The sequence below is a fragment of the Homalodisca vitripennis genome, unplaced genomic scaffold (genome assembly GCF_021130785.1).
Source record: "Homalodisca vitripennis isolate AUS2020 unplaced genomic scaffold, UT_GWSS_2.1 ScUCBcl_1373;HRSCAF=4918, whole genome shotgun sequence".
In the NCBI taxonomy this organism is placed as follows: domain Eukaryota; kingdom Metazoa; phylum Arthropoda; class Insecta; order Hemiptera; family Cicadellidae; genus Homalodisca; species Homalodisca vitripennis.
This window is the reverse complement of record NW_025777498.1, coordinates 67712-95691: the sequence shown is the minus strand read 5'-3', so window position 1 is coordinate 95691 and position 27980 is coordinate 67712. Positions and strand designations below refer to the sequence as shown.

The window sequence follows — 27980 nt, the reverse complement described above, 5'->3', positions numbered from 1 at the left end:
GCAATATTTATTATTTTACTGTTGTTATCATCGATGTTTTACGATTTCATTAAAATACTTTTAGCAGGTTTATTACTAGTAGTATTTTCATTTAGAATTTAGAAAACCATGATCTTACAAGTTTTGATGTACGGGTCAGAAGTATGGGCAGTCACAAAAGAAATCCCAAAAAAAGTTAATAAACTTTGAAAACAAAATACTAAGAAGAATTTTTGGACCAGTTCAAGAAGGAGACATATGGCGGATCAGGAAGAACAGAGAACTAAGAGAAATATACCAAGATCCCGATATGATTGCACTGATCAGGAGTAAAAGAATGAGATGGATGGGCCATGTTGCCCGTAGGGAGAAGATAAAATGATAAAGAATGTGTGGCGATGGGAACCAGAGGGAGTGAGGCCATTGGGCAGACCTAGGATGCGATGGAGAGATCAGGTGGAGAAGGATTTAAGAACGATTGGCGCTACACTGGAAGTGGCTCAAGATAGAAGAAGTTGGAGAGACATGGTTGGCGAGGTCAAAAACCATCTGGGTTTCGAGTGGCCACAGGAGTAAAGTATTTTCATTTATTTACCATATTTATTATATCACTGATTACCATCATCAGCGCTTTATGCTTTCATTTAGCAGCAGAATGAAAGAGAATAATTTATGACTTTAATCGTGTATTCTCGGATTTGGATTTAATGGTTGTATAAATACAGAGAGGTAGTCCTGCTACCTTATTTATTTATGTTTTATTCAAACTTTTTATAAAAATGTACAGTTACAAAAGCACTCAATGCAAAAGAAGTGTAAATTAATGAAGATACATCAGACGTTAAAAGCATTTTAATCAGGACAATCCAATTTTGTTATGACTTTTATGCATACATTAATCAATAAAACTTCCAGTAAATATATATTAAACTTTTTTAGTCGAAAAAGTGATGAAGTATAAGCTAATTCGTTTAGCTTACCTTCGTTTTACCTTTTGGTAACTTTCGTTGCAGTTCAAATAAATAGTCCACGAGGGGGTCATGGTAGTCATAAAAATGACAAGGGACTTTTGAGTTAATTTAAGCATGAAAAATACAGGAAAACTCCCAGGCATATTTCTGTAAATAATTGTCCTGTAAATCTTATTAAAATTATATTCTTTTCAAAATACCTTTTACGTGACAGGTTTGCAGTCTGATTTTATTTGTCCCATAAATATTTCATATTATTGCTTAATGGTGCTTATTTTTCATATATGTTTAAAATTATACCAAGAAATATATACAGAAACCTTAAGTTAATTTTACAATAAAACCCTAGAAAGATTTGTAATCGGTTCGCTTTACAATTCGGTTTATTTCTAGCCTTGCGCTGTAAGGCTAGTCAGACAGAGGATAGTCGTGATACTAGTGTAATGTGCATACACAGTACTGTGTAGAGCCTGACATCACAGAATGATCCTGATAAAGTTAGAGCATACAAAACATACTCTTACATATGAACATACAGGATTACTGGCGAAACCGGTTTATTTTTAGCCTTGCGCTGTAAGGCTAGTCCACAACAGAGGGTAGTCGTGATACCAGTGTGATGTGCACAACAGTACCGTGTTAGAGTCTGACACCACAGAATGATTACCGATAAAGCTGGAGCATGCAAAACACACTCTTGCATATGACCATACAGGACTTATAGTTGAAATCGGTTTATTTATAGCCCTTGCGCTGTAAGGCTGGTCAGACAGAGGGTAGTCGTGATACCAGTGTGGTGTGAACATCAGTACCGTGTAGAGTCTGACACCACAGAATGATCCTGATAAAGTTTAGAGCATACAAAACACACTCTTGACATATGAACATACAGGATTACTACTGGCGAAACCGGTTCATATCTAGCCTTGCGCTGTAAGGCTGGTCAGAAAGAGGGTAGTCGTAGATACCAGTGTGATGTGCACACAGTACCGTGTAGAGAGCCTGACACCACAGAATGATACCGATATAAAGTTGGAGCATGCAAAACACACTCTTGCATATGACATACAGGATTACTAGTGAAATCGGTTTATTTCTAGCCTTGCGCTGTAAGGCTAGTCAGACAGAGGATAGTCGTGATACCAAGTGTGATGTGCACACAGTACCGTGTAGGGGCTGACACCACAGAATGGATTCCTGATAAAGTTGGAGCATACATATGACATACAGGATTACTAGTGAAATCGGTTTATTTCTAGCTTTGCGCTGTAATGCTGGGCAGATAGAGGGTAGTCGTGATACCAGTATGGTGTGAACACAGTACCGTGTAGAGTCTGACACCACAGAATGATCCTGATAAAGTTAGAGCATACAAAACACACTCTTACATATGAACATACAGGATTACTGGCGAAACCGGTTTATTTCTAGCCTTGCGCTGTAAAGGCTAGTCAGACAGAGGATAGTCGTGATACCAGTGTGATGTGCACACAGTACCGTGTAGGGGCTGACACCACAGAATGATCCTGATAAAGTTGGAGCATACATATGACATACAGGATTACTAGTGAAACCGGTTTATTTCTAGCCTTGCGCTGTAATGCTGGGCAGATAGAGGGTAGTCGTGATACCAGTGTGATGTGCACGCAGTACCGTGTGGAGCCCTGACACCACAGAATGTTACTGATAAAGTTTGGAGCATACAAAACAGCACTCCGAATTTAATTTAGATTAGATATTTACACAATCGCGCATTCGTGATTGTTTTTTTATTAAGACCACTACACAGAGTGCCCCAAAAGGGTATTAAAAAATTTTAAAATTTTTATTAGTTTATTTAAAAGTACATTCTATTACTCTGTTTTACTTTTATTGTAGGCATTAACGAGCGTAAACAAGAGCAAATGTAGAACACCATCTTTCCCCACTCATTAGTTATCTGTTCTAACTTTTATCGTAACCCCATCAAGGATGCTTCGAGTACTACGATATGAGACGTAATTACTTGATCATATAATCGGTTTGCTTTCTGAACCAATTAAATTTTATTGGTTACACGTTCAAAGTTAGTATATCCTTACCGTTGAAATAGGTCAAATTGTATGCAAACAGTTAGTGTAAGTTATACAGTACTACTCTCTACAGTACTACTAGAGTAATACGAACTATTAACAGTGTATAAAAGTCGTAGAAAATACTACTTTATACAACGGTCATGTTATGATAAACACAATAATCTTTAATAACGTCGGTTACGACAGGAGCCGGGAGTAATACAAGTCACATCTCCATTTAGTGTTATACAATAACCCTAACAATACGACTATCTCAGCTCCTGGATAGCTCAAGGTCTATAAAAGTTTGTTTGAACAGCGTGTTAGTACTGATGGTTTCCATGATATCCGTATCCGTTCCAACTGGATTACTGTTTCTCAATAAAAATATTAAATTACCTGTAGGTTCCTATGAATTAAAAATTTATATAGTCAAGTTGTAGATGTGTACATATGATATACTTATATAATTTTGTATATTTTAAGTTATACGACATTAAATATACATTTTCCTAAAACTTTCTCATCTTTGTTCATATATCAAGTATAGTAACTAAACATTCCATGGAAACAAAGTAAGAAATAAAATTGTCTTCATTACTTTTTTTAATATTAAACCCCAAAAATCCCCAATAAACAAATCTTAAAAGTGTTTAATTTCTATACATATTATACATATTGGCTGACTTTTAGCGAAGCCTTTCACTGAAGAGGCTGAAAAAATGTTAATTTTCTGTCTGTCTGTCTATACGTCGTCTTTCCGCACGAGATCCTCGAAAACTGAATGAGCTAACAGACTTGAATTTTTGCATGAAGACTTGATATCAATATCAGAAACACTGCCTTAGGATGATGATGCATGTCCACTTCATGGGTTTCGGCTGAGCGTTAGCGAACCTTTTTTTACGTTGGGCCTAATGGGTTAATTCGTGATGCCAACGAAAATTTACCGGAATAAATACATTTTAATTAAAAAATCAATACTTTCATAAGAGATTCGAATATGTAAAGTATTACCATGTGTAGGCTTACTATCACAACAAATACAACACCATTTTATAATGACTTTTACTTTTCTGTATTTTAAAGAAAACTGAGTACAATAATGTGAGATTTGAACATTTGATATTTTTAAATTATTAGAGTAAAACAAAAAATAACAAAATGGAAAGTCAATATGAAAATGTCCGGTGGCAACCGCATATCGCGTTGTAGTGCCCTCCCTAGCTCTCCGGAACTGTTTATTATTTGAACACCGCTAAGAAACATAACTTAATGAACAAAATTTTTGGATGTATCATCTGTGCTAAATATCCCGACAAATTTGTTACCCATATAATGTTTATTTTCCATGAAATTTTAATTTGTATATATAGACAAGGTGTTTGTAGGATGGTGCATACCCAACAACGGAATTTGTCTGAAGCCGTAATCAATTTTCTGTTCTGTATGGTTGTAATGTCTGCCTATCTGTCCCGCAGGATATCTTGACAATGAAAGCCTGTTACGCGACATGTGGTAGGGTATATGTGTAATAATGTTGAAAGAGAGAGAATGAAAGAGACACAATTCTCACTGACGGCTAGGATAGAACCCTCTGGAGACGCCCCGCCGGTAGTGAATTAATCCCCGAATCCCTCGGCACAACCCCTAAAAAAGTGTTTTTGGGTGTGAAGTCTACAGTCAACTGTTTACGTCCTGGCACACGTGATCGTTTAGTTGCAGTGTCGTAAGCTGGTATTCACTTATTGTATGACCAAATTGTGAAAAGTTAAAAAAAAAAAAATAAATCACGAATATCCGTTTTTTTTGTATAGAATACATTTTGTATTGTATTCTTGTGAAACGGGTATAATGAATTAACATTTAAACGCATTCCTCCATAACTACTGTGGTGATATTTTCATTCATATGTATCAATTTTAATTAAATATGTATATGTAGTTGTTAATATTTGGTTCCAATATTTTTGTTATGTATAGCAATTTGCGATGGTCTATAATATTGTATGTTATAGTTTAACATCAAATATTAATACAATATTTTTTATATATTAAATACGATATATACATGCGTGTGTGTTTTGTTTTAATTATATATGTATATGTTAATATATAGTTGTTAATATTTTGTCCAATATTTTGTATGTATAGCAATTGCATGATTTATAATATTGTATGTTATAGTTTAACATCAAATATTAATACAATACTTTAAAATATTAAATATGATATATACATGTGTGTGTGTGTGTGTGTGTGTGTGTGTGTGTTACTTTTTTATCATTGGCCCGGTATTTTGTAACATTTTCTTAGCGTACATATATATATATATATATATATAGTATATACAATTTATTAAATATATGTAATCAAAGAACACAAACTGCTTACAAAATCTGTAATAATGAATATACATAGAGATGTTACAGGAAGTTATTAAACAACAAAATTTAAATAACATAAGACCTGTTTTAAACCCTAGATTATGTCCTGTAGTTTATTTTTGACTTCTGTTCAAAGCAATTTTAAGTCCGAAAATAAACGTCCAGAGTAGTCCGGAAACCAATTTATTTTGTATTTGACGAACATTTGTTTTTTTATCTACAGAGGAGTACTAAAAAAATAACTCGACAGGCAGCTTATGCTAGTTTGGTAGTAAAACGATGGCAGGAAATCGATTAAAAAGTTATTCAAATTGAAAGTTTTTGTCTAAATTTAATTATTCATTTGAAGCGTAAAACCATTTGTCAAATATAAAAATAATTGTTATACAGCCATAGCCATAGAGATAATACAATCGAAATCGTGATTTTTCGAGTCTTTTGTTCATGTAAGATTGTTAGTTTTAAGTGTGATAAGTTAAAAAAAAGTAGTAACCGTTAAAAACGTTAACCTTGGGCATTGTTTAAGTTAAATTATAAAAATAAAATGAATGTAATTATAAAATTATTATACAAGTAACAAAATAATTTAATGTTTTTTTATTTTAAAATATTATAATTAAAAAATGTAATTTTATTTTTTTATATTTAAATTTCAAATATCCTTTTAATTATTTGTTATTACCCTACCTAAACCTCGTGTCTCTCGACTCCTGGGACAGGCCAACGATCACGCCCGCACTTGTCATATAACAATAACTTCTCGATCTTCTAGATGAGGTTATTGCAGCTGTTTACCACCATTTTTTGATGACTGTGAATAGGTGAAATATGCTTATTCACAAATGAAAGGTCTTTCACCAACATTTACTTGCAAAACACTATTTTTATTAAGTTATTTTCTTCTGGGGGGTACCTATACTAAATATATCATATTTATAACCAAACATTTTCATACTAAAATCATTAATATATATATTTGTTTACTATATAATATATTTAATGAAAGTACACTTAAGACTATAAACATGTTTATATCGTGCGTTTATCTAAACAGTGACATTATAATTCAACGAGATTGGCAATACTTAGGAAAATATAAAACCATAGTTGTAGAAAATCGGCACTTTTTAAAACTTAAAAAGAAGTGTGAATGTGTCAAAAACTATACATTGAACAAAAACGTACCGGGGCTCCTCCCCGTTTGGCCGCTGAAGACCGGGAGGTCCTGTAGATCCAGGAAGTCCTGGTAATCCTCTGTCACCGGGAGAACCCTGAGGTCCTGAGGGTCCTGGTCCTCCAGGAAGGCCCTCGCCTCCTCGCTCTCCCCTTGATCCCGTCCAACCCCTGAGGTCCCGGTTGCCCCATTGGCCCCGGATTTGCCAGGTCGACCGGAGTCCCCTGGGATTCCCTTGATTCCAGGAACTCCTGCTGGTCCCGGAGGTCCTGTTGATCCTGATTGACCCTGGATATAAAAGAATGATTTAATTTAATTTAATGAGGTAATTCTATATATAATTACGATATTTTTTCGGTAATCATAATTATCTTTAAATATTAAAATCATTAAATGTGTACTCAATATTTTGTATATATATAAAAAACATATCTACTTATATATATATATATAACTTATCACTTCTACTTATAACTTCATATCTACTTATATATATATATATATATATATAGTAGATATGAATATGGCGGTTCTAGCGCACTTTCGGAAGCCAACAGAAAATCAAGGGAAAATACTGTTTAAAAGGACAAATAAACGAATCTGTAACTCACGAATGAAAAATTACCTGAATCTATAGCTGTTTGCTTCTACTTTCTTGAGCTGTCAAATCAATCTATTTTGAAATGTCTGCTACGAATAAACGAAAAATCTTCTACTCTACAAAATTGATAGTAACACAGTCTTTATCTTTAATAGTCTTCTTTCCAGTAACAACCAAGTGTAATTTATCATGTTTATTCAATTCTTTAATCTTTTTTTCATCCAAAACAGTCAAAAATCTGTTCGGTAAGTGTACTTTATAATCTTCCAACTCGGCAATTATTGTAAACCCGAATTTATCTTTCATTTTCTCCAGATTCAAAATTTTGTATTTCTTATTTTCTTCTAATTCATTCAACTTCTTATATTCTTTGAACTTTAAATCACCAACTTCATTTAATTCCTTTAGTAGCTCCATTTAAATTAAGAAAAATTTCTTAACTAAGGTTTGTAAGAAGCAATTTAAATTCTCTATACTACTTTTTTCAATAATTTTAAGTCTTAGTTTACACATTTTTTAAATAATAAATAGAAGAATCTATCACTGTTTCACCAGAAATTGTGCTGATTTCTGTCAAATTCAAGTAAAAATCATTAATTTTTTAAATTCTAAAATTATTGAAAAAATAGTATAGAGAATTTAAATTGCCTCCTACAAACCTTAGTTAAGAAATTTTTCTTATATAAATGGAGGGTGAAAAAGTAACATGTCCGTTTTGCAAAAAAGAAATTTTAAGAAAAAAAAACTATGATCGACATTATGGCTCCAAAATCCATGCCAAAAACAAAGAAATTTACGAGAAAGAACTGAATTTTTTAAGACAATGGGCTAAAGAAAATCAAATTGTCGATCATGAAAAGATGTACAATATAGAAAAATTGCGTGAATTAAAGAAAAACTTTAAGGAAGATAAAAAAGATCTCAATCTATTTAATGATGAAAAAATTCAATCAATCACTGAAAAATTGTCCATTGAAACAAACGATAAAACTAAGTCTGAAATGATCGAAGAAATTGACAAAACTCTTAACGAAAAACCTGAAAATATCATAGATGTTGAAGTTTTTATCCTCAATTACACACGTCTTTTCAAGCAATACATTTTAACAAATTTAAACGATAATTCCCATGTCAATTTACAAATATCTATCAATTATGAGGCCAGAAATTAAAAGTTTAATAGAAAAATTTTCAAGAGAATGTTAAAAATATGAAAGGATATCTCTCTTTGGAATGTGAATATGAACGAACTTTAGTAAACGGTGAACCACAAACTTGCCCAATGTATTTTACTATAAAAGCAGACGAAATATATTTGATGTAAACGACTTTATTTCTAAACAATTTAATAAATTATCACATCGAGAACAGACAAATCATCCAAATAGGGGTTCAGGATGGACATTTAAAAGATGCAAACAACTAGTTTTGAGCATTAATAAACACGAAATGATGAACGCAGGATCATATATATCGATTTACCAAAGAAAATCAAAGATAAAAAAAGCTTGTATAAATATCAAAAATAAAGATGACTATTGCTTTATTTATTCTATCCAATGCGCTATTGAAAAACCTGAAAGAGACTGCGAAAGATCAAAACAATATGAAAAATTTGTAAATGACGAGATATTTTTCAGGTTTTGAGTATCCAATGTCCTTAAAAGATATACAATCATTTGAAAAACGAAGTTACAATTCCAAGTATAAGTATCCTAAAATGTCTATCAATGTCTATACTTATGACGGAAAAAACTCAACATTGTTCCCATTACAAATTTCCGAAGTTTATAATTCCGGAGTTAGAAATCGATTTATTGTATGTTTAAACAAGAAGACAAATCTCATTATGTGTTGATAACAGATTTAAATAGATTAGTGAGTTCTCAGTTATCTAAACACGAACATAAAAAATTGCTATGTAGAAGATGTTTTAAAGCCATTTCTACAAATCTGGAGATTTAACAGATCATTTAGAAATTTGCAAGCAACATGAAGTTTGTAAACCAAGTATGCCATTTCCAGGTCAAACAACATCATTTACTAATTATCAAAAGAAGTTTAGCCATCCTTACGTTATTTATATGGATTTTGAGAGCATATTAGAAAAAAATCCGACATGCAAGAACAATCCACAAAGATCGACTACAACCAAGATTCAGAAGCACATTCCTTATGGTTTTACTCTATATTTAGTGTCGAATGTGACCAATCGTATGTACAAGCCGATATGTTATCGAGCCAAAAAATGAAGAAGATTTGCCAAATGTTTCCTGCAAAATTGTTTTGAAGAACTCAATAAATTAAATAAATCGACAAATACATAGCTAAAAAATATAATTCTATATAAGAACAAAAAACCTATGAAATTGACTGAAGAAGAAGAAATTTCATACCAAAATGCAAACGTTTGTCATATTTTGCGAATGGTCTGCTTATGATGTTGAGTCAATTCAGTATGGTTTTACTCCTGATAGTTGGAAAGATAAGAGTTATAATAAAGTAAGAGATCATTGTCATTTAACAGGTAAATTTCGAGGCGCAGCTCATTCATGTTGTAATCTGAATTTGAAATTTCCACAAAATATTCCAGTTTTCTGTCATAATATGTCAAATTACGATACTCATTTGTACATAAAAGAGATGGCTAAACAATATGGAAATGTTGATTTGATCGCAAACACAGATGAAAAATATATAAATTATTCTGTAAATTCTGGATATGGCTATGAGTTTGACAATGATAAGCCTAGAAAATTCATCAAGTTTTCGTTCGTAGATACGTTCAGATTCATGGCATCGTCTATTGAAAAGTTAGCTAAAAATCTAAAGAAAGAAGACTTCAAACATACAAATCATTTTATACAAGATGGACGAATATTGAACGCAATTCTAGAAAGACAACCAAATGACGAAGAAGAAATCTTTAAAATTCTATCTGGAAAAGGTATATTTCCTTTACGAATTTATCGATAGTATTGAAAAACTTGATTACACAGAAGAGCTGAAAATTCAAGATTTCTATTCACTTTTGACAGACGAGAGCATATCTGAGAAAGATTATCAACACTACTTGAGCGTTTGGAACAAATTAAAAGAGAAAAATCTTGGAAATTACTCTGATTTGTACAATATCCAAGATGTTTTATTGCTCGCTGATATATTCGAAAACTTCAGAAACATTTGTCTAAATTGTTACAAACTTGATCCAGCACATTATCTAACAGCTCCAAGTCTCGCATGGGACGCTATGTTAAAATTAACGAAAATAGAATTACAATTGATTAGTGATTATAATATGTATTTAATGATTGAAAAAGGTATTCGTGGAGGTATTTCTCAATGTATTAAACGATATGTTAAAGCAAATAACAAATATTTGAAAGATTTCGATAAGACAAAGCCCGAAAACTATTTACTTTATGTCGATGCAAACAACCTTTATGGTTATGGTTCTTATGCAAAAACTGCCGTATTAGTGATATCAAGTGGATGAATCCTAAAACATATACAAAAGAAGAGTGGCAAGAAACAATTTTGGAACTCACTGGCGACGAAGATTATGGCTATATTTCTCGAAGTTGATCTAGGATATCCAAACAAATTTACATGAACATCACAAGGATTTACCTCTTGCTCCCGAACATTATAAAAACAAACTTTGCACAACTTTACTGGATAAAACTGAATACGTTGTTCATTCAAGAAATTTGAAATTCTATCTGGAACAAGGTATGATTTTGAAACATGTGAATAGAGTTATTGCATTTGATCAGAAGCCTTTTATGAAAAAGTACATTGATTTTAACACAAACATGAGAACCAAAGCTACAAGTGACTTTGAGAAAGATTTTTACAAGCTGATGAACAACTCAGTTTTTGGAAAATCTATGGAAAATGTGCGAAATAGATGTGATATCAAACTAGGAAATGAAGAATTTTCAATGAAAACAAGCTAAGAAAACAAATTTCAAATGCTTTAATATCTTTGACGACAACTGTATAGCGAGTCACATGTACAAACAAAAGGTTTTAAATTTAACAAACCGATCTACATAGGAATTTTCAGTTCTTGACCTATCAAAATTGTTAATGTATGAGTTTTATTACGATAAATTAAAGAAGTTTGACCCAGATTTGAATCTGTGTTACATGGATACAGACAGTTATTTCCTAGAATTGAAACGAGATCCTTTTAAAATTATTAAAGAAAATATAGATGACTTTGATACAAGTGATTATCCAAAAGATCACGAATGTTTCACTACTAAAAATAAGAAGGTAATAGGGAAATTCAAAGATGAGTTAAATAGCGAAGTTTTAGAAGAATTTTGTGGATTGAGATCGAAAATGTACTCGTACAAATATCTAGACAAAAATCCAGTAAGATGCAAAGGGATTAAGAGAAGCGTTGTAAATAAAACAATAAATATCGAAAACTTGAAGAAATGTTTGTTCGAAGATAAAGAAGAATTTAGAGAGATGACAGTAATCAAAAGCTACAAACATGAGTTGTACACAGTTACCATAAACAAGCTGGCACTGAACGCTAAAGATGATAAGAGAATTGTCCTAGAAAATAAGATCGATACAGTACCGTATGGATATAAAGGCGAAATTAAAACAGATATATTAGAAGAGTTAAACAAAGTTGGAAACTTTGATATATAAATGGAAGATGATTTAATTCACTGTCACAAGTGTAAAAAGAAAACGAAAAATATAGATTCTAAGATTGTTCAAACTCAAAACGGATTGTAATAGAATTGCAGCAAAATGTTCAAAAATGTAAGACAAATAAGAGTAAATTTATAAAGAATCCTTATGAAAAACAAGTAAAGAAAGAATCTAAGAATAAGGAAGAAATCGAGATTGAAGCTAGAGAAATTCATGCACCAGTACGAAAAAAGTTTAAAAAGAGAAAAATTATAACTTTAGGAATTGACGATTTATGGGCAGCAGATTTAGTTATAATGTCTAACTATTCAGATCAAAATGATGGATTTAAGTATATGTTAAATGTTATTGATACTTTCTCAAAATATGCTTGGTCAAGAGCTATCAAAAGAAAAAACGGCAAGGATGTTTTCAAAAGCTGTCGAAGATATAGTAAAAGATGCCATAAGGATCAATCACAAACCTCCTAACCTACTTCATACAGATAAGGGTTTAGAGTTTAAAAATAAAGAATTTAACGATGTTTTGAGAAAATACAACATTAAGATTTATCATACTGAAAATGAAGAGAAATCAAGTATTGTAGAGAGATATAAACAGAACTCAAAATGAGAGAATGAAAGTAATTTTTGAGATTAATAAAAACTTTAAATGGATCGATATTCTTCAAAAAATCGTAAACAATTATAACGATACAGTTCACAGCACAATAAAAAATGAAACCGAAAGACGTAGATAAAGATGCAGAAAAAGGAGTTATTAGAGACCGTTTTCAAGTATATTCCACCAGAAATTCACACAAAAACTAAATTTAAAGTCAATGATCATGTAAGAATTGTTAGTAAAAAACAAACATTTTCAAACAAATATAAGAACAATTGGTCAAGAGAAATCTTTGTGATTTATCAAATTAATAACACAGATCCTGTAACTTATAGTATAAAAGATTTAAATAATGAAGAAATAACCGAAAGTTTTATGAATATGAATTGAGAAAGTCAAAGCTGTAATTTTTTCTATATAAATGGAGGCTCAAAAAAGAAAGTGTACAATTTGTCAAGAATAGAAATATTTTGAAGAATTTCATAAAAATAAGACTAAAAAAGGAGGAATAGGGTCTATGTGTAAAGATTGTCGTAGTAAATATGAGAGAGAACTATACGATAAATTAGAAAAATTAACGTTAGAAGAGAAAAAATGTTGCGTTTGTAAAGAAATTAAGGATATTTCCAAATTTTTAATAACGTGATTGGCATTATAGTAAAGATAAAAAACATACACATTGTAAAGATTGTGCTAGAAGAATTATTCAAAAACGTCAAAAGAAACCGACTCTTTGCGAGTGTGGACGAATCATTTAATGGTTACCTTATCTTCAAAAACATTTACAGACAAAAATATCATAATTCGAGAGTTTAACAATTTTCATCGTGTAATAATTTTTTCAATATAAATGGAGTCTCAATAGAAATGTACAAAGTGTCAAGAATTTTATAAGGAAGAGAATAGAAAAGACTGTTATTGTAAGGTTCATGATAAAATGGACAAATTAACTTTAGAAGAAAAAAAGTGTGTTACTTTTGTAAAGAAATTAAAAATATTTCTGAATTTAATAACTGGCAGTATAGTAAAGATAGAAAAGATGCTTTTTTGCAAAGATTGTGCTAAAAAAATTTTCAGCGAAAGTTATAAAAACGAAAATGCCTTGTGAATATGAAAAAAGAATTCTACAATGGTTACCTAGTTATGCTAAACATTTACAAACAAAATATAATAAATCGAGAGTTTTTTAGTAAAATTTAGAAACATTTTCATCGTGTAATTTAGATATTCTATAAATCAGTCGAGATTCTGCCATATTTGTAGTAAAATGAATTTCCGTTGTATAAAATATTCAAAGATTCTTTCATTTGGTTGTAGAGATTTATACTATTTGGATCTCCATGTCTTAATAAAATTTCCATTTCTGGGTAATCAATTTCAAGTTCTTTCAATCTTTTCGGTATTTCTCTCTTTTGAGCTCTGATAACGTAATAAGGATATTCCCACATGTGATTCTTCTTAATTAATACAAAAACATGGTGTTTTTTCTTATCAAAATCTTTACAAACAAGGTCTGGTTTCATTAAGTCAATTTTTACACTTTGTTTTGCGATTATTTCCGTTTTTTATTTCATCTTTAATTTGCAAGTGTTTTACTTCATCCTCAAAATATTTAATCTTGTTTTCAAGTTTGTATACACCAAATTTACGAATACTTGGCAAAACTTCTTTTGTAACCCCACTTTTTAAACAATTTCGATTCTGGCTTATTAGATCTCAAAATTAAAGAATATAAACCAGATTCATTAACGAAAATAGTATGTTTTTGAATATTTTCTCGGGGTCTATGGGATAGACTCCTGTAATTTATACATTCAAAAGTTGTTTTTATCGTCATTATCGACATTATTTATGATAGCTTGCCTCGTGTTTTCATATTCTAAAATTTCTGCAACATCTTTTGCTTTGAACCAAATTTCGTTATTTTCGTCAACAATCGTAAAAATTTCTGTATTATTGAATTTGAGTTGATTATTTATTAGATCTACAACTGTCTCCATTTAGATAGAAAAGAAATTTAACTAGTAATTTTTATTTTGGGTGTAAAGTCCAGATTCATTGATAAAAACGGTGTCTTTTTGAAAGTTTTAAGGTAGTAACGATTCGTTACCCCCTTGTTTTTTAAGTAAAAATATTGAATTTTGTCATCAACTCATTTTTATTCCTTTTTCAATCTTAAATATATTATTGTTGTTTTACTCTCATTATTTAATAAATTTCCCTCAGAGTCTTGTATAGTTAGAGCGATTTTTTGAATTCTGTTATTATTTTTTCTAATTGGAATATAATCGATTTCATTCGGTTTTTCACTGATTTGTGATCCATAAGCAACATTTGGAAAAAAAGTGTACAAAATTTCAGATTCTTTGTGTAAATGTTCGGTATGATTTTCAAAACTAGGTTCAACGAGATTACAATGTACTTCAATTACATCGAACGGTCTAAATTTTGGCGTTTTATTTCCTAAATATACCTGATTTGGCTCAATAGTTTCTTGAACAAACCCTAATAAATCTACTATAATTGCTGAAAAACATTATTCTTACTGGTGAATTTTATTTGAATTTTTATTAGAGAGATAATTTTTTTGCATTTCAAACTTGTTTTCGTCAAAGTTTAAAGATTTATCTGATTGTTTGAATGTTTTCAGATAATTTTTTAAGGGAATTTTTTATTTAATCGAAGGTATAATATCCTTTGTTTAAACCATAATATTTTTGTTATGTTCTTCTCACTAAATCCTATACAATAAGGAGAACTTTCACTAATATTTATTACAAAATTGTCAGAATAAAAATCGCTTAAAACCGATAAAATAATTTGATTCTTCCTCTAAGTGTATAGGATGTTCCAAGTTTAAAAATAATTGAGAGCTTTCTGAAGTCAACTTGAACAGCTTCATTTTCGCTATTTAAATGGAGAAATTTTTAAAGCAAAAAGATCAGATAAAACTTCAAACGTTTGAAGAAAGTAAGAAAGATCAACCAATCAGATTGTTAATTGTTGGTTCAAGTGGATGTGGAAAAACAACTTTATTATTGAATTTTATCTACAATAGGTTGATTCCTTATTCCAATTTGTATGTTTTTAGTAAATCTTTAGAACAAGACGCCTATAAAAAATTACAAGAAAGATTTGAAAATATTGAGAAAAATTTAAACAAAAAAATATCACATTTTTACAATGCTTCTGAGGACATAGTCCCATTAAGCGAATGTAAACCCAATTCGTTAATCGTTTTTGATGATTGTATTTTGGAAAATCAGGACGTTATTAAGGAATATTTCGTAATGTCTCGTCACAAAAACATATCTTGTATCTATCTTTCCCAATGCTTTTTCAAAGGTTGATAAACAAGTTATTAGAAATAATTTGAATATGTTGTGTGTTTTTTTAAGCAAGACGATCACTATTCGAGAAAGATTTACAACAATTATGTGGGATCTGATATGAGTTTTAACCACTTTTAATGAATTGTGTGATAAAATTTGGAAAGAAGACTATGGATTTTTAAACTATTAATCTAACTTTGAAGCCTAAAAATGGTAAAATATTTGAATAAATTTTCTAATATAAATGCTGCTCAATGGTATGACAAATCTACTTGATAAAATATTTGTTACAATTATTTTTACATTATCTTTACTTTTTATTTACATTATGAAAATAACAGAAAAACGGTAAATCTGTTCACGTTCCACGTTCACGTTCATGTTTCACGTTCGTGTTTACGTTTCACGTTTCAATGTTTTACGTTCGTGTTTACGTTTCACGTTCGTGTTTCACGTTCGTGATTCACGTTCGTGTTTCACGTTCATGTTTCACGTTCGTGTTTACGTTTCACGTTCATGTTTTACGTTCGTGTTTACGTTTCACGTTCGTGTTTCACGTTCGTGTTTCACGTTCGTGTTTCACGTTCATGTTTCACGTTCGTGTTTACGTTTCACGCTCGTGTTTCACGTTCGTGTTTCACGTTCGTGTTTCACGTTTCGTGTTCACGTTTTTACGTTCCACGTTCACGTTATACGTTCCACGTTCACGTTTCAAAATTTTTCTAATTAAATGGTGAACGTAACTTCTGAAGAAGCGAAAAAACTTGATCAAATCGAAAAGAAATTAATCAAAGAATTTAAAGAACAGATTCGAATTGATGAAAAAGAACAAGAATTTATTCAAAAAAATCAATCAACCTGTAACTTCTGCAATAAAAAACGTTGAGGGCAAAATTGAAAATGTTTTAAGTGATAATCAAAATTTGATGAATTTGGTTCCAGTTGTACGACAATTTGCCGATATTTCAATTCCAGAATCTGAAGAGTTTTGAATTGCCAAAATTACCATCTTCAACACCATTTAGACCTCGAATCATTGAAGACTCTACCATAGTTTGAAACCAATAAGTCCTGGAACAACGGATATAATAATTGGTGAAATTGGTAAAAAGTTTCTTCCTAGAGCAAAGGATGATAAATTTGGTTTGTATTGGGACAGAAAAAAGAGAAGTTTTATGATTGGAAATTTACCCGTTAATTTTGAACATAATGATATCATTATTAATGAAAAAAAACATATGAAGGAACTCAAGGTTTATGGAGATTATTAACAGACTATGACGCTCCAAAAGATAATTTATATTCTGAAGAAGATTTGAAAAAGTATACAGAAATTTTATGGGAATCTGACTCAATTTACAAAAATAATGATCCATCTACTAAGAAGCCTAAGTCAAGTAGAGGTAAAAAATATATTAACTTAATTAAACCAATTTGGGAAAAAAGAATCGAAGGATCAGGTGTGAGAAAATACAGTGATAATAAGATTGAATACAGATATATCGACGATTTGACAAAAACTCGATGGAATTATTAATTATATTTATGCTCAAGAGAAGGCTGGAAACAACAATTTTTTGAACGAAAAGAAAGCGATTAAGGATTTTATTTCGAACAAACTTGACGAAATGATTGAAAAACCTGATGGAATTAAATATTTAAAACGAGTTTTGCCGGCAATAAGTTCATCTATGATTGAAGGTAGCGGACTTTTGAATGATTTTTATCAACAATTTACCTTTTGAATTACACGTACCAACTTATCAGTATCTGGGGCCTGGTACAAAACTCGAAAAGAGAATAAAAAGAGGAGATCCTGGTATAAATAAATTAGATCAAGCTGCTATGGAAACACGATATTTTTTATGCAAAACATAGAGACACAAATTCCAGACATATAGCAGATAAAGTTTTGCAAGATAAAGCAATGGATAGATTTTTATCAAAAGATGCTAGTTTAGGTGAAAGATTTGTTGCGCTTCCAACAGCTGGAGCAATGTTTTTGAAGAGAAAACTAGGAATGGGAATCGAAGAGAACTTGAAATTTTAACTATATAAATGGAGGTGAATGTAAATTTCAGCAAAAATCAGAAAGAAAAAATAAAATTCGCTTTTAAGAAAAAAATACCCGTTAGTATTCAATTTAAAATAGATCAACTAAAAAATGGCGAAGATAAGATATTTTTAACAAATAGACAATACAATAAACTCGAAAAACATAAGAAAAACAATAAAGGAACCAGAATAGAATTTTCTTATAATCAGTTGAAAGAACTTAAAAATGGTGGACTTTTGAAAGATTTATTAGATTTTGGAGAAAATATTCCAGTTGTTAAAAATGTTGTTCCTTATGTTCGTAAAGCTGCTCCAATCGTTAAAAAAGATGTGATTCCTATTGTTCGAAACATTTTAAATTGGTTAGATAAAGAGTTGGAAGATGTTACAGGATCTGGATTAGATGAAAAAACTTTGAATTACGTGAAATCAAACATTGAAAAAAAAATTTAAACCTTTAACATTCGGGGAATTGGAAGAAATCTGCAAAAATATTAAACATTTTAGAGGAATCTTCATGAGAGATACATTACCTGAAAAAGTTAAGAAATTTGAATGTGGAATTGTGAATTTAGACTCGATTATGGGAAGTGGAACGCATTGGATTTGTTATTATAAAAATGATAAGAATGCATGTTATTTTGATTCGTATGGAAGAATTGAGGACAAACCACCTATAGAATTGATTAAATATTTGAAAAAATCAAGCGTCTACTACAATGATTCTCAGATTCAAGACTATAAAGATCCCCCAATTTGTGGTCATTTATGTGTTTTTGTGTTGAATGAACTGAGTGATGGTAAAGATTTTAAAGAAGTTGTTAACAAATTATTACTTAATAAATATGGATTCACAAAATATTTTTGACGTATTTGGAACACAAATTATTCAAAATGTAGATAATAGTTTGAATTTTGATAGTTTGAGAAATGAGTTTGATAACAAGTTAGAAAATGTATTACAAAACCTTCCAGATTCAGATATGTTTGCTGTCGAGATTGAAGATTTTAAAGCAGAATATGATAACAAACTTGCAAATTTCATGAGTTCAAGTGAAGTTGCTGATAAAATAAAAACATTGAAAAAAGAATTTGAAGATGGTGCAAAAAAAATATTTACCAATTTAATGTCTCATATTCGAAAAAGCTGATAAAATTACTGAAGCGATCAAAGTTGAAAAGAATTATGTTAGTTTGGCTAATAAAAAAAGAATTGTCGGTGTTCGACCTGGTATTGACAAACATGATGTTGTTGTTAAAGAACAAATTTTAAAACCTCTAAAATTATCAGAAAACATCGATATTGTTGATTTACATGATCCGAATGTTAAAAATGCCTTAGATTTTAAAGGAAAAAGAATTAGCAGTGTTAGTAAAGGAATTAATCCATTTGATGTTGTTGTAATGATTCAATTAGAAGATCCTATTAAAATGTTTAATGAAACTAAAACAAAATTATGAGAATCATAAACAGCATGTTTAAAGATTTTACAACAGAAGTCTATGAAAAACTTGATGAAAGAAGTAAAAGATCAGTAGACGATGTTGGTGAAATTAATGAAAAACTTACTAAATTTAAAGAGTCTTTTGATAAGTTTTAGTTTAGATGCTACGAAAACTTTTGAGAATATTGGTCATAAATTTGTTGAATACAATGATTCTTATGCTGTCAAATTTCAAAAATTAGAAGAAAAAATTAATAAGTTCGAGGAAGATCTTACTGAAATAGGTATTCTCGCAGGGTTTTATGCATGATAAAATTTCCTTATATAAATGGCGCTCATATACTGTGTGAGATGTAAAGAAAAAACTGCAACAAATGATATAAAATATTACGCAAATATCAATGGAGTTAAAAGAATTTCTGGAAAATGTGCTGAATGTGACGCAAAAAAGAGCCAATTTATAAAAACTTGAAATTTTTCTTAATAAATAGAGATGGCGGGACATTACAGTGCTTTCGATCTTTTTATAATACAACACGAAAGAGATTTGAAAAAAGAACATTGGGATGATATTTCTCAAAAATATGAATTATCCGAAGATATGATGAGATTATACGTAAACAAATTGAATTGGTATAACATTGCTAAATATCAAACTTTATCATCAGAGTTCATTCAAGAAAATATACATTATCAATTAAAAGATCATATGTCTGTTCTTTGGCCTCTATCAACACTTGAGTATAAAGTTTTTGGATGAAAATAAAGATACAGTTGATTGGAACAATATTATAGATAGCGGTTACTATCCTGTGCAAATTTTATTGAAATATGTGACCGAGATCGCAAAATTTAAGGAAGAGAATCCTGAATATGACGAAGTAGATCATTAAAAATGACTCTAATCTTTTTAATTATTTTACTAAAATTTATATCTTTTCTTATAAAAACGTACATTAGATCGATGAAAAAATGATATCTTTCTTATACATGATGTTTAAAATTTCTAAATTTTCTCTTATTAAATGGCGGACTACAGAAAATATGCTAGTGATATTGAAAGGGCGGAGTTTAAAAATTTCTATCCAATTAGTAAACAACATTTGAATGAACCGAATAAAAGAACTGAGTTTAATATTGATTTTGGAGATAATTTTTGCTCGTCTAACTTCCAGTTTTATATTTCTGGAACTTTAACAAAACAAGATGGTCAAGCATATCTTGGAACTGATAATGTTAGATTAATCGATAATTTTATACCGTTTTTATTTTCTAAGATTGAAGTAAGAAAACACAATAAATTGATAGAAGAAAGTCGAAAACTGTGGCCAATTAAGCACAATTAAAGGAACTATTTCGTATTCAAAAAGTGATGTTATTTCTCAAACTTCTAATGGCTTTGAATCAGATTTTAAATTTGGCGTTTTTTGAAACAGCTGGAAATTTATCTCATTTTGGATTAGGATTTTTTGAAAATGTTACTATTCCGATCTATAAAGGAGGATTTTATCTAAGTTTCATAAGAGCAGAAGACGATGATGTGATTCTGAAGACTGCAACTGGAAATGTTATGCCTGTTGATGGAAAAATAACAATTACAGATTTTTTTATTAGAGTTCCAATGATTGATTATAAAACCACGAGTAAAATTACATTGATTGATGAAATTACAAAAAGTCAAAACATTATGTTTAATTTTCTAGATTGGCAAATGTATTGAACAAAAAGGTATTTCCGGAACAACTTATTCGTTCGATATTACAAATATTTATAGAAATATCTTCAATCCCAAGTTCGTTATCATAGGTTTTCAAAACAGATAGACAGAATAATCAAGAAAAAAATCCTTCAAAGTTTGATAGTTTTGGATGTAAAAAATATCAGAGTAAAATTGAACGGTTCTTATTATCCAGATGAATTACAAAATTTAAAACATTTCAGGAGGTCTTTTCAGAATCATGTATCAGATGTATCAAGATTTTTAAGAAAGTTTACTGTAATAATAAGGAAATGTATTACAATCCTAAAGAATTTTTAGCGAATAGACCTATTTATGTCATTGATACAACAAAGAGTTTGACAAATATTTCTGGTTCAAAGAACGATATAATTATCAATATGGATTTTCAAAATGCTATTACTAACTCGACATGTTATGTGGTTGTGGTTTCTGAGAAATTTTTAGCCTATGATGTGATTAAGAACGATATTAGAGAAATTCAGTAAAATTTTTGAAAAAATCGTCTTATTGTCTATATTATTCATTGGATAATTCTACAACTTTACAGAATTGTTGAATACATTGATATAAGTATTCATTTTTAATTTCAAAGGAATATCTTAAAAAATGGGGATGATATTAACAAAAAACTATTCCAAGGTCATCTTAAGGGTTGGACCGGAAGTTATGATTTTAAAAATACTTTAATATTTACTGATCCTATATACCAAATTTCAGCAAAAAAGCTCCAATAGTTTCTCGAGATATAAGAGTTTTAAGATAAGGGATGATTGGGGTAGATTTTGAAAATTTTGTTATTTTCATGAAATTTTAAGTTGTAACTCGCTTGTTTTTGAAGTTTCAGATTTTTCTGATTATTTTTTTTTATTTTTTTATGAATATTAAGAAATAGGGGATGATTTCACCCTTATGGATAAGTTAAGTCGAAAGAGTTAAGTATTTACTATATGTGTACCAAATTTCATTAAAATCGGTTGAGTGGTTTTTGAAATATAAAATTATTAATAAATTTGTAAACTAGCACTCCTAATTGAACAACTTATATAGCAGAGATATAGCTTATAACTTTCGAGACTCTCCGTAGCTCAGTTGGTAAGACGCTTGCCTTCAAAGCCTGAGGTTCTGGGTTCAAATCCCAGAGCTTCAGGCGCGCTTTTTATTGAGGAAGACATGGTTGTCGTTCAGTGGTTGGGGACAAGTCTTTACACGAGTGGCCATAGTGTAATGACTATAGAACAAGCCGAGTAATGACAACTGTGGTTGGCGCGCCATTTGCTTCCTCACCTTTCCACTTCATTCCTTAATTCCTTCTCTTCCTTAATTCGTTCATTACATTCATCATTCACATCGTTCATTAATACAACATTACACTTACAAAACACCCGACACAAATTCCCTAATTGAATCTCTCCATCAACTTCTACACAGTAGTTACCAAAGAAAAAATGAGGACCTTGGGAACAAAAAAATTCCAGAGTCTAAGACCCGAATTACAGCTCCTAGCCATTAACTTGGTTGGACAGTAGCAGTGCAGGGCCAAGTCCTCTGAACAATAGACACCGTAGAAGTTGAATGTGATGTGATTCCCATAGCGCAAACACGCACACTAACAACACTACACCAGAGACACAATCATTCATTTTGTATGTCTTTCATTATATCGTAATGAATTGCTGAATGGCAAACGTTTCTCTTTTCTTCGTCAGAACCACACACACACAAATATATCTGTTTCGTAAATGTTTTTTCCATATAATTTATCCCAATCTACAACAAAAGCGTGATCTCTTATAAATTCCTTTGATTAAATCTTGTTGTTTACAAAGACTTGTTTAAAAAACTAGCTGTATGCATATTTCTTGTCCAGTATGGATATTGTCTTCTCAACATTTTAACAAATAAGCAATGAAAATTTAGCATAAAAAGCGATGAAAAAATGTCAGATTGTTGGTGTTTTTAGTTTTATTTTGTAAAAATCGGAATATTTTTCTTATTTTTCTATTATTTAATTTAAAATCTCCTATTACATTTAACATATTTATACTATCTAAGTTGTCTGTAATAAATTGCATTGAACACTTTTTAGTACTTAAAAGTTCTCTGAATTCGTTTTTATTTAAGGATTCGTTTTCACTTAAGGAAAATATCAACATTTGTTTAACATATTTAGGTAATTCAAAGAAGTCTTTATAAACTATTTCCTGTGGTAAGTTCTTTAAATGCTAGAAACTGAAGTGATTTTGGAGAGTTCATGTTGTTTGATGACTATTTAGTAGAATAGATTTTTTATTTATGAAAAATAATTTGCTAAATTCATATTATTCTCTTTCATTCCTTCTAAAACTTCAAAAATATACTCTTTCGCTGATGAAAAAATCTCGATTTCTTCCGGAATAATCTTTGTAATCATAGACAAAATATCCTAAATAGTTGAATAATAAAATAAAATCATTTCTTTTTATCTCGGTAGTTGAAATATAAACATAAACATTTGTGCTAAAAAATTTATATCTCGGCAGAGTTAGTTCCATAATCTCCATTTATAAACAAAAAATCTTTTTGTTTAAATGGAAGAGTAATAATGCCAACTGTTACAAGTGTTGTAATAGAGGAGAAATTATTGATAAAAGGTATTTAGTTTGTAGAGGTTGTAATTTAATTTTGTGCGAAAGACCTAAACCTAAGAAATTTCGAAATAAACTAACACATTTGAATAGCCTGCTTAGAAAATTACAATATGGAGGTAAAAAAACAAAACAAAATTTTGTTACAGAATTTAGAAAACAGAATAAACATTTTTACTTATCTCTTATAACCGTTGAAAAAATTATTTTCCTTTTTCAAAGAATACATTAGGTTTGTAGGTATCGATACACACGTTTATTATGAGAAGATTTTACCTGTATTTTTTCATTATCTGGATGTTGAATTTGATTACGATTTTAAGCCTGAAATCTTTGATGATTTTATAGTACATTTGGAGAAATTAAATGAAGAACCTCGTCAAAAGAATGTGGTTTTACTCCCATTCTCCCCGACTTCTCGAGTGATTGTTAGCAAATTCCATCATTTTCCGTTTATAAGTTTTAATTTATAGTTTATTCGTAGCAGACATTTCAAATAGATTGATTTGACAGCTCAAGAAAGTAGAAGCAAACAGCTATAGATTCGGTAATTTTTCATTCGTGAGTTACAGATTCGTTTATTGGTCCTTTAAACAGTATTTTCCCTTGATTTTCTGTTGGCTCCGAAAGTGCGCTAGAACCGCCATATTCATATCTACTTATATATATATATATATATATAAAGCAATGTAAAATACTGTTCAATGTACCATAAAGGAAGCTGAGAAATAACACAGCAAATCTCAATGAAAAATTAACCGAATCTACAGTCGTTCGTCTCCAAAAGCGATCGGTACATTACTATTTACTCTGTGGAATGAAAAATTAACCAAATCTATAGCTGTTTGCTTCTACTTTCTTAAGCTGTGCTTTGTAAAATGTTGTCAAATCTGCTACGAATAAAGGATTTATCTTAATAAAATTTAATCAATTTAAAACATTTTTACTAAAAACATACTGTACTTTAATAAAAAACTTTTCTACTAAATAAACAACATGAACTCACCAAGCTCTCTTCAGTTTCTAGCATTTCAAAAACTTACAAAGAAAGACAATTTTAACGAGTTCAACGAATTACCAAAACATTTTAAAGAACAGTTGATACTTTCCTTAAATGATACAGAATTCAAAGAACTTGTAAAGTCTTTTGCAGAAAAAACGTCTAATGGAGTGTTTTACTATCGGCAAAAAACTAAAAAAGTAAGGGATTACATATTTAATATAATTACGAAAGATATTGAAAAGAAAGTAAAAAATAAACAAACAGAGAGTTTTCATCGTTTTTTTATGACATTTTTCCCATATTATACGTTCTTTCAAGATAATCAAGACTTAATTGATGAATTTCTTAGGAATTTTTGTGAGTATCAAGATTTATCAACACAATTCATTAAAGAGCATTATAGAATTTTTCTTATAGAATTATAGCCACATTTTGTGTGAAACAAAAGGTATTACTGTAGATAATATTCCATGTGATTCCTATGAAGAAAGACACCAACTATGGTTATCAAAAACAGTACTATGACGTGGGGAGGGACTGCAAGTTTTAGAGTTAAGACTTTATTCTACAAAGTTAATTGTTATAATTTCTTTATCTTTTATAGTCTTCTTTCCAGTAACAATCAAGTGTAATTTTTGTTTAATTCTTTAATCTTTTTCTCATCCAAAACAGTCAAAAATCTGTTCGGTAAGTGTACTTTACAATCTTCCAACTCGGCAATTATTGTAAACCCGAATTTATCTTTCATTTTCTCCAAATTCAAGATTCTATGTTTCTTCCTTTCTTCCAATTCATTTAAACTTCTTATACTCTTTAAACTTACATTCTCCAATATCATTTAACTCTTTCAAGAACTCCATTTAAATAGAAAAAATTCAAAGTCAAAAAGTGCAAAACCATTTCTCGGTCGACCTTTTTCTCCTCCCCCTGTCTCTTTCTCTCTCCCTCTCTTTTTATGCCTATGACACGATCACTTCTGCCGTTTATTAGGCTAGGATCTATATTCAGGCTAGAGAGAGAGAGAAGAGCGAGATACGGATAGAGAAATGGTTCCGGAATACGATCTGAATACTTCTGAACTTGGTGTTTCTCCGCTATGGCCACTCGCATTGAAACAGTTCAGAAGTAAACTTCCTAACCGACCAAACCGAATTCGCGGACATATATACTCAGCAACACAATACAACAGCCCATCGAGAAGTAAAAATTTAAGAAATTAATTTAAAATATAATTTGAAAATTACAAGTAACAAAATGTACGCATATTTAAAATAGGTAAAATTATCTAACATTTTGAAAAAGAAAATGTTATAATAGTAAACGGGAACACAATTTTTATTCTTAAAAGCAAATCTGCATTACCGACATTTTAGTTCCGAAAGATTGCGCTGTGTGTATCAATGACAGTCGAGGTGTGCTACTACAGACCGACCATCACGATAATCGCTTCGCCTGCGTCATATCCGTAGTGATATCACGCCGTGAGAGGCGCAATCGTTGGTTTACAAGCACCATTTAGTTAAATAAATTTTTCTATCTAAATGGAGCGCGATAAAATATCATGTCCGTTCTGCAAAATAGAAATTTTAAGAAAAAACTATGATCGCCATTATAATTCTAAAAGTCATGAAAAAAAACAAGCAAATTTACAATAATGAACTAAATTATTTAAGGACAGTGGGCTAGAGAAAATAAAATTGCCGATCACGAAAACATGTTTAATATTGAGAAATTACGTGAATTAAAGAGAAATTTCAAAGTTGAAAAGAAAAATCTCGACCTATTTAATGATGAAAAAACTTCATTCAATAGCTGAAAAGTTGGCTATCGGTACTAAACGATAAAACCAAGTCTGAAATGATCGAAGAAATTGATAAAACTCTTAAAGTAAAATCCGAAAATATCATTGATGTAGAAGTTTTATCCTCAATACACGGTCTTTTCAAGCAATACATTTTAACAAACTTGAACGACAATTCCATGTCAATTTACAAATATCTTTCAATTATGCGGTCAGAAATTAAAAGTGTAATCGAGAAATTTCAAGAAAATGTTAAAAATATGAAGGGCTATCTCTCTTTGGAATGTGAATACGAACGAACTTTATTGAATGGTGAACCGCAAACATGTCTAATGTATTTTACTATCAAAGCAGACGAAATCTTTGACGTAAACGACTTTATTACTAAGCAATTTAATAAATTAACACATCGAGAACAAACGAATAATCCAAATAAAGGTTCCGGATGGACATTTAAAAGTTGTAAACAACTAGTTTTGAGCCTTAACAAACACGAAATGATGAATGCAGGATCATACATCGATTTACCAAAAGAATATCAAAGATAAAAAAGCTTGTATAAATATAAAAAATAGAGATGATTTTTGCTTTATTTACTCAATAAGATGTGCTATTGAAAAACCAGAAAGAGACTGTGAACGTTGTAAAGCAATACGAAAAAATTTGTGAATGACGAAATATTTTCAGGTTTTGAGTATCCAATGTCTCTGAAAGATATACAAATATTTGAAAAACGAAGCTACAATTCCAAGTATAAGTATCCAACAATGTCTATCAATGTCTACAGTTTTGATGAAAATATTAACATTGTTCCGTTACAAATTTCTGAAAAATATGACGCTGAAACAAACATTGATTTATTGTATGTTAAACAAGATGATAAATCTCATTATGTTTTGATAACCGATTTAAATAAGCTTGTTTCTTCGCAGTTGTCTAAACATAAAGAAAGAAAATTTTTGTGTAGAAGATGTTTAAGCCATTTTTACAAATCTGGAGATTTAACAGATCACTTAGAAATTTGTAAAAATCATGAAGTTTGTAAGCCAATTATGCCATTTCCAGGTCAAACAACTAAATTTACTAATTATCAAAAGAAATTTAACCATCCGTACGTAATTTATATGGACTTTGAGAGCATATTGGAAAAGATTCCGACATGTAAGAACAATCCACAAAGATCGACTACAACCAAGATTCAGAGGCACATTCCTTATGGTTTTACTCTATATTTAGTGTCGAATGTGACCAATCGCATGTACAAACCGATATGTTATCGTGCCAAAAATGAAGAAGATTTGAAAAACGTCCCAACAAAATTGTTTGAAGAACTCAATAAATTATCGAAATACATAGCGAAAAAATATAATTCTAAGAACATGAAACCTATGAAATTGACAGAAGAAGAAGAAATTTCGTATCAAAATTCAAACGTTTGTCATATCTGTGAATGGTCTGCTTATGATGTTGGGTCAATTCAGTATGGTTTTACTCCTGATAGTTGGAAAGATAAGAGTTATAAATAAAGTGAGAG

At 30.3% G+C, this 27980-nt stretch overlaps 1 protein-coding gene across 1 annotated transcript in view; it reads right to left on the bottom strand.

Annotated features, from left to right (window-relative positions):
* Positions 1 to 1585: 1585 nt before the first annotated feature.
* The window catches only part of LOC124371409 (collagen alpha-1(II) chain-like), a gene marked incomplete at its 3' end in the record, with an annotated part of 75283 nt that continues 48888 nt past the window's right edge, over positions 1586 to 27980 (bottom strand). Inside the window, 6 exon segments of the mRNA XM_046829741.1 lie at positions 1586 to 1791; positions 2117 to 2303; positions 2426 to 2614; positions 3404 to 3413; positions 6576 to 6739; positions 6742 to 6852. Of these exon segments, the coding sequence (XP_046685697.1) occupies positions 1586 to 1791; positions 2117 to 2303; positions 2426 to 2614; positions 3404 to 3413; positions 6576 to 6739; positions 6742 to 6852 (867 nt within the window).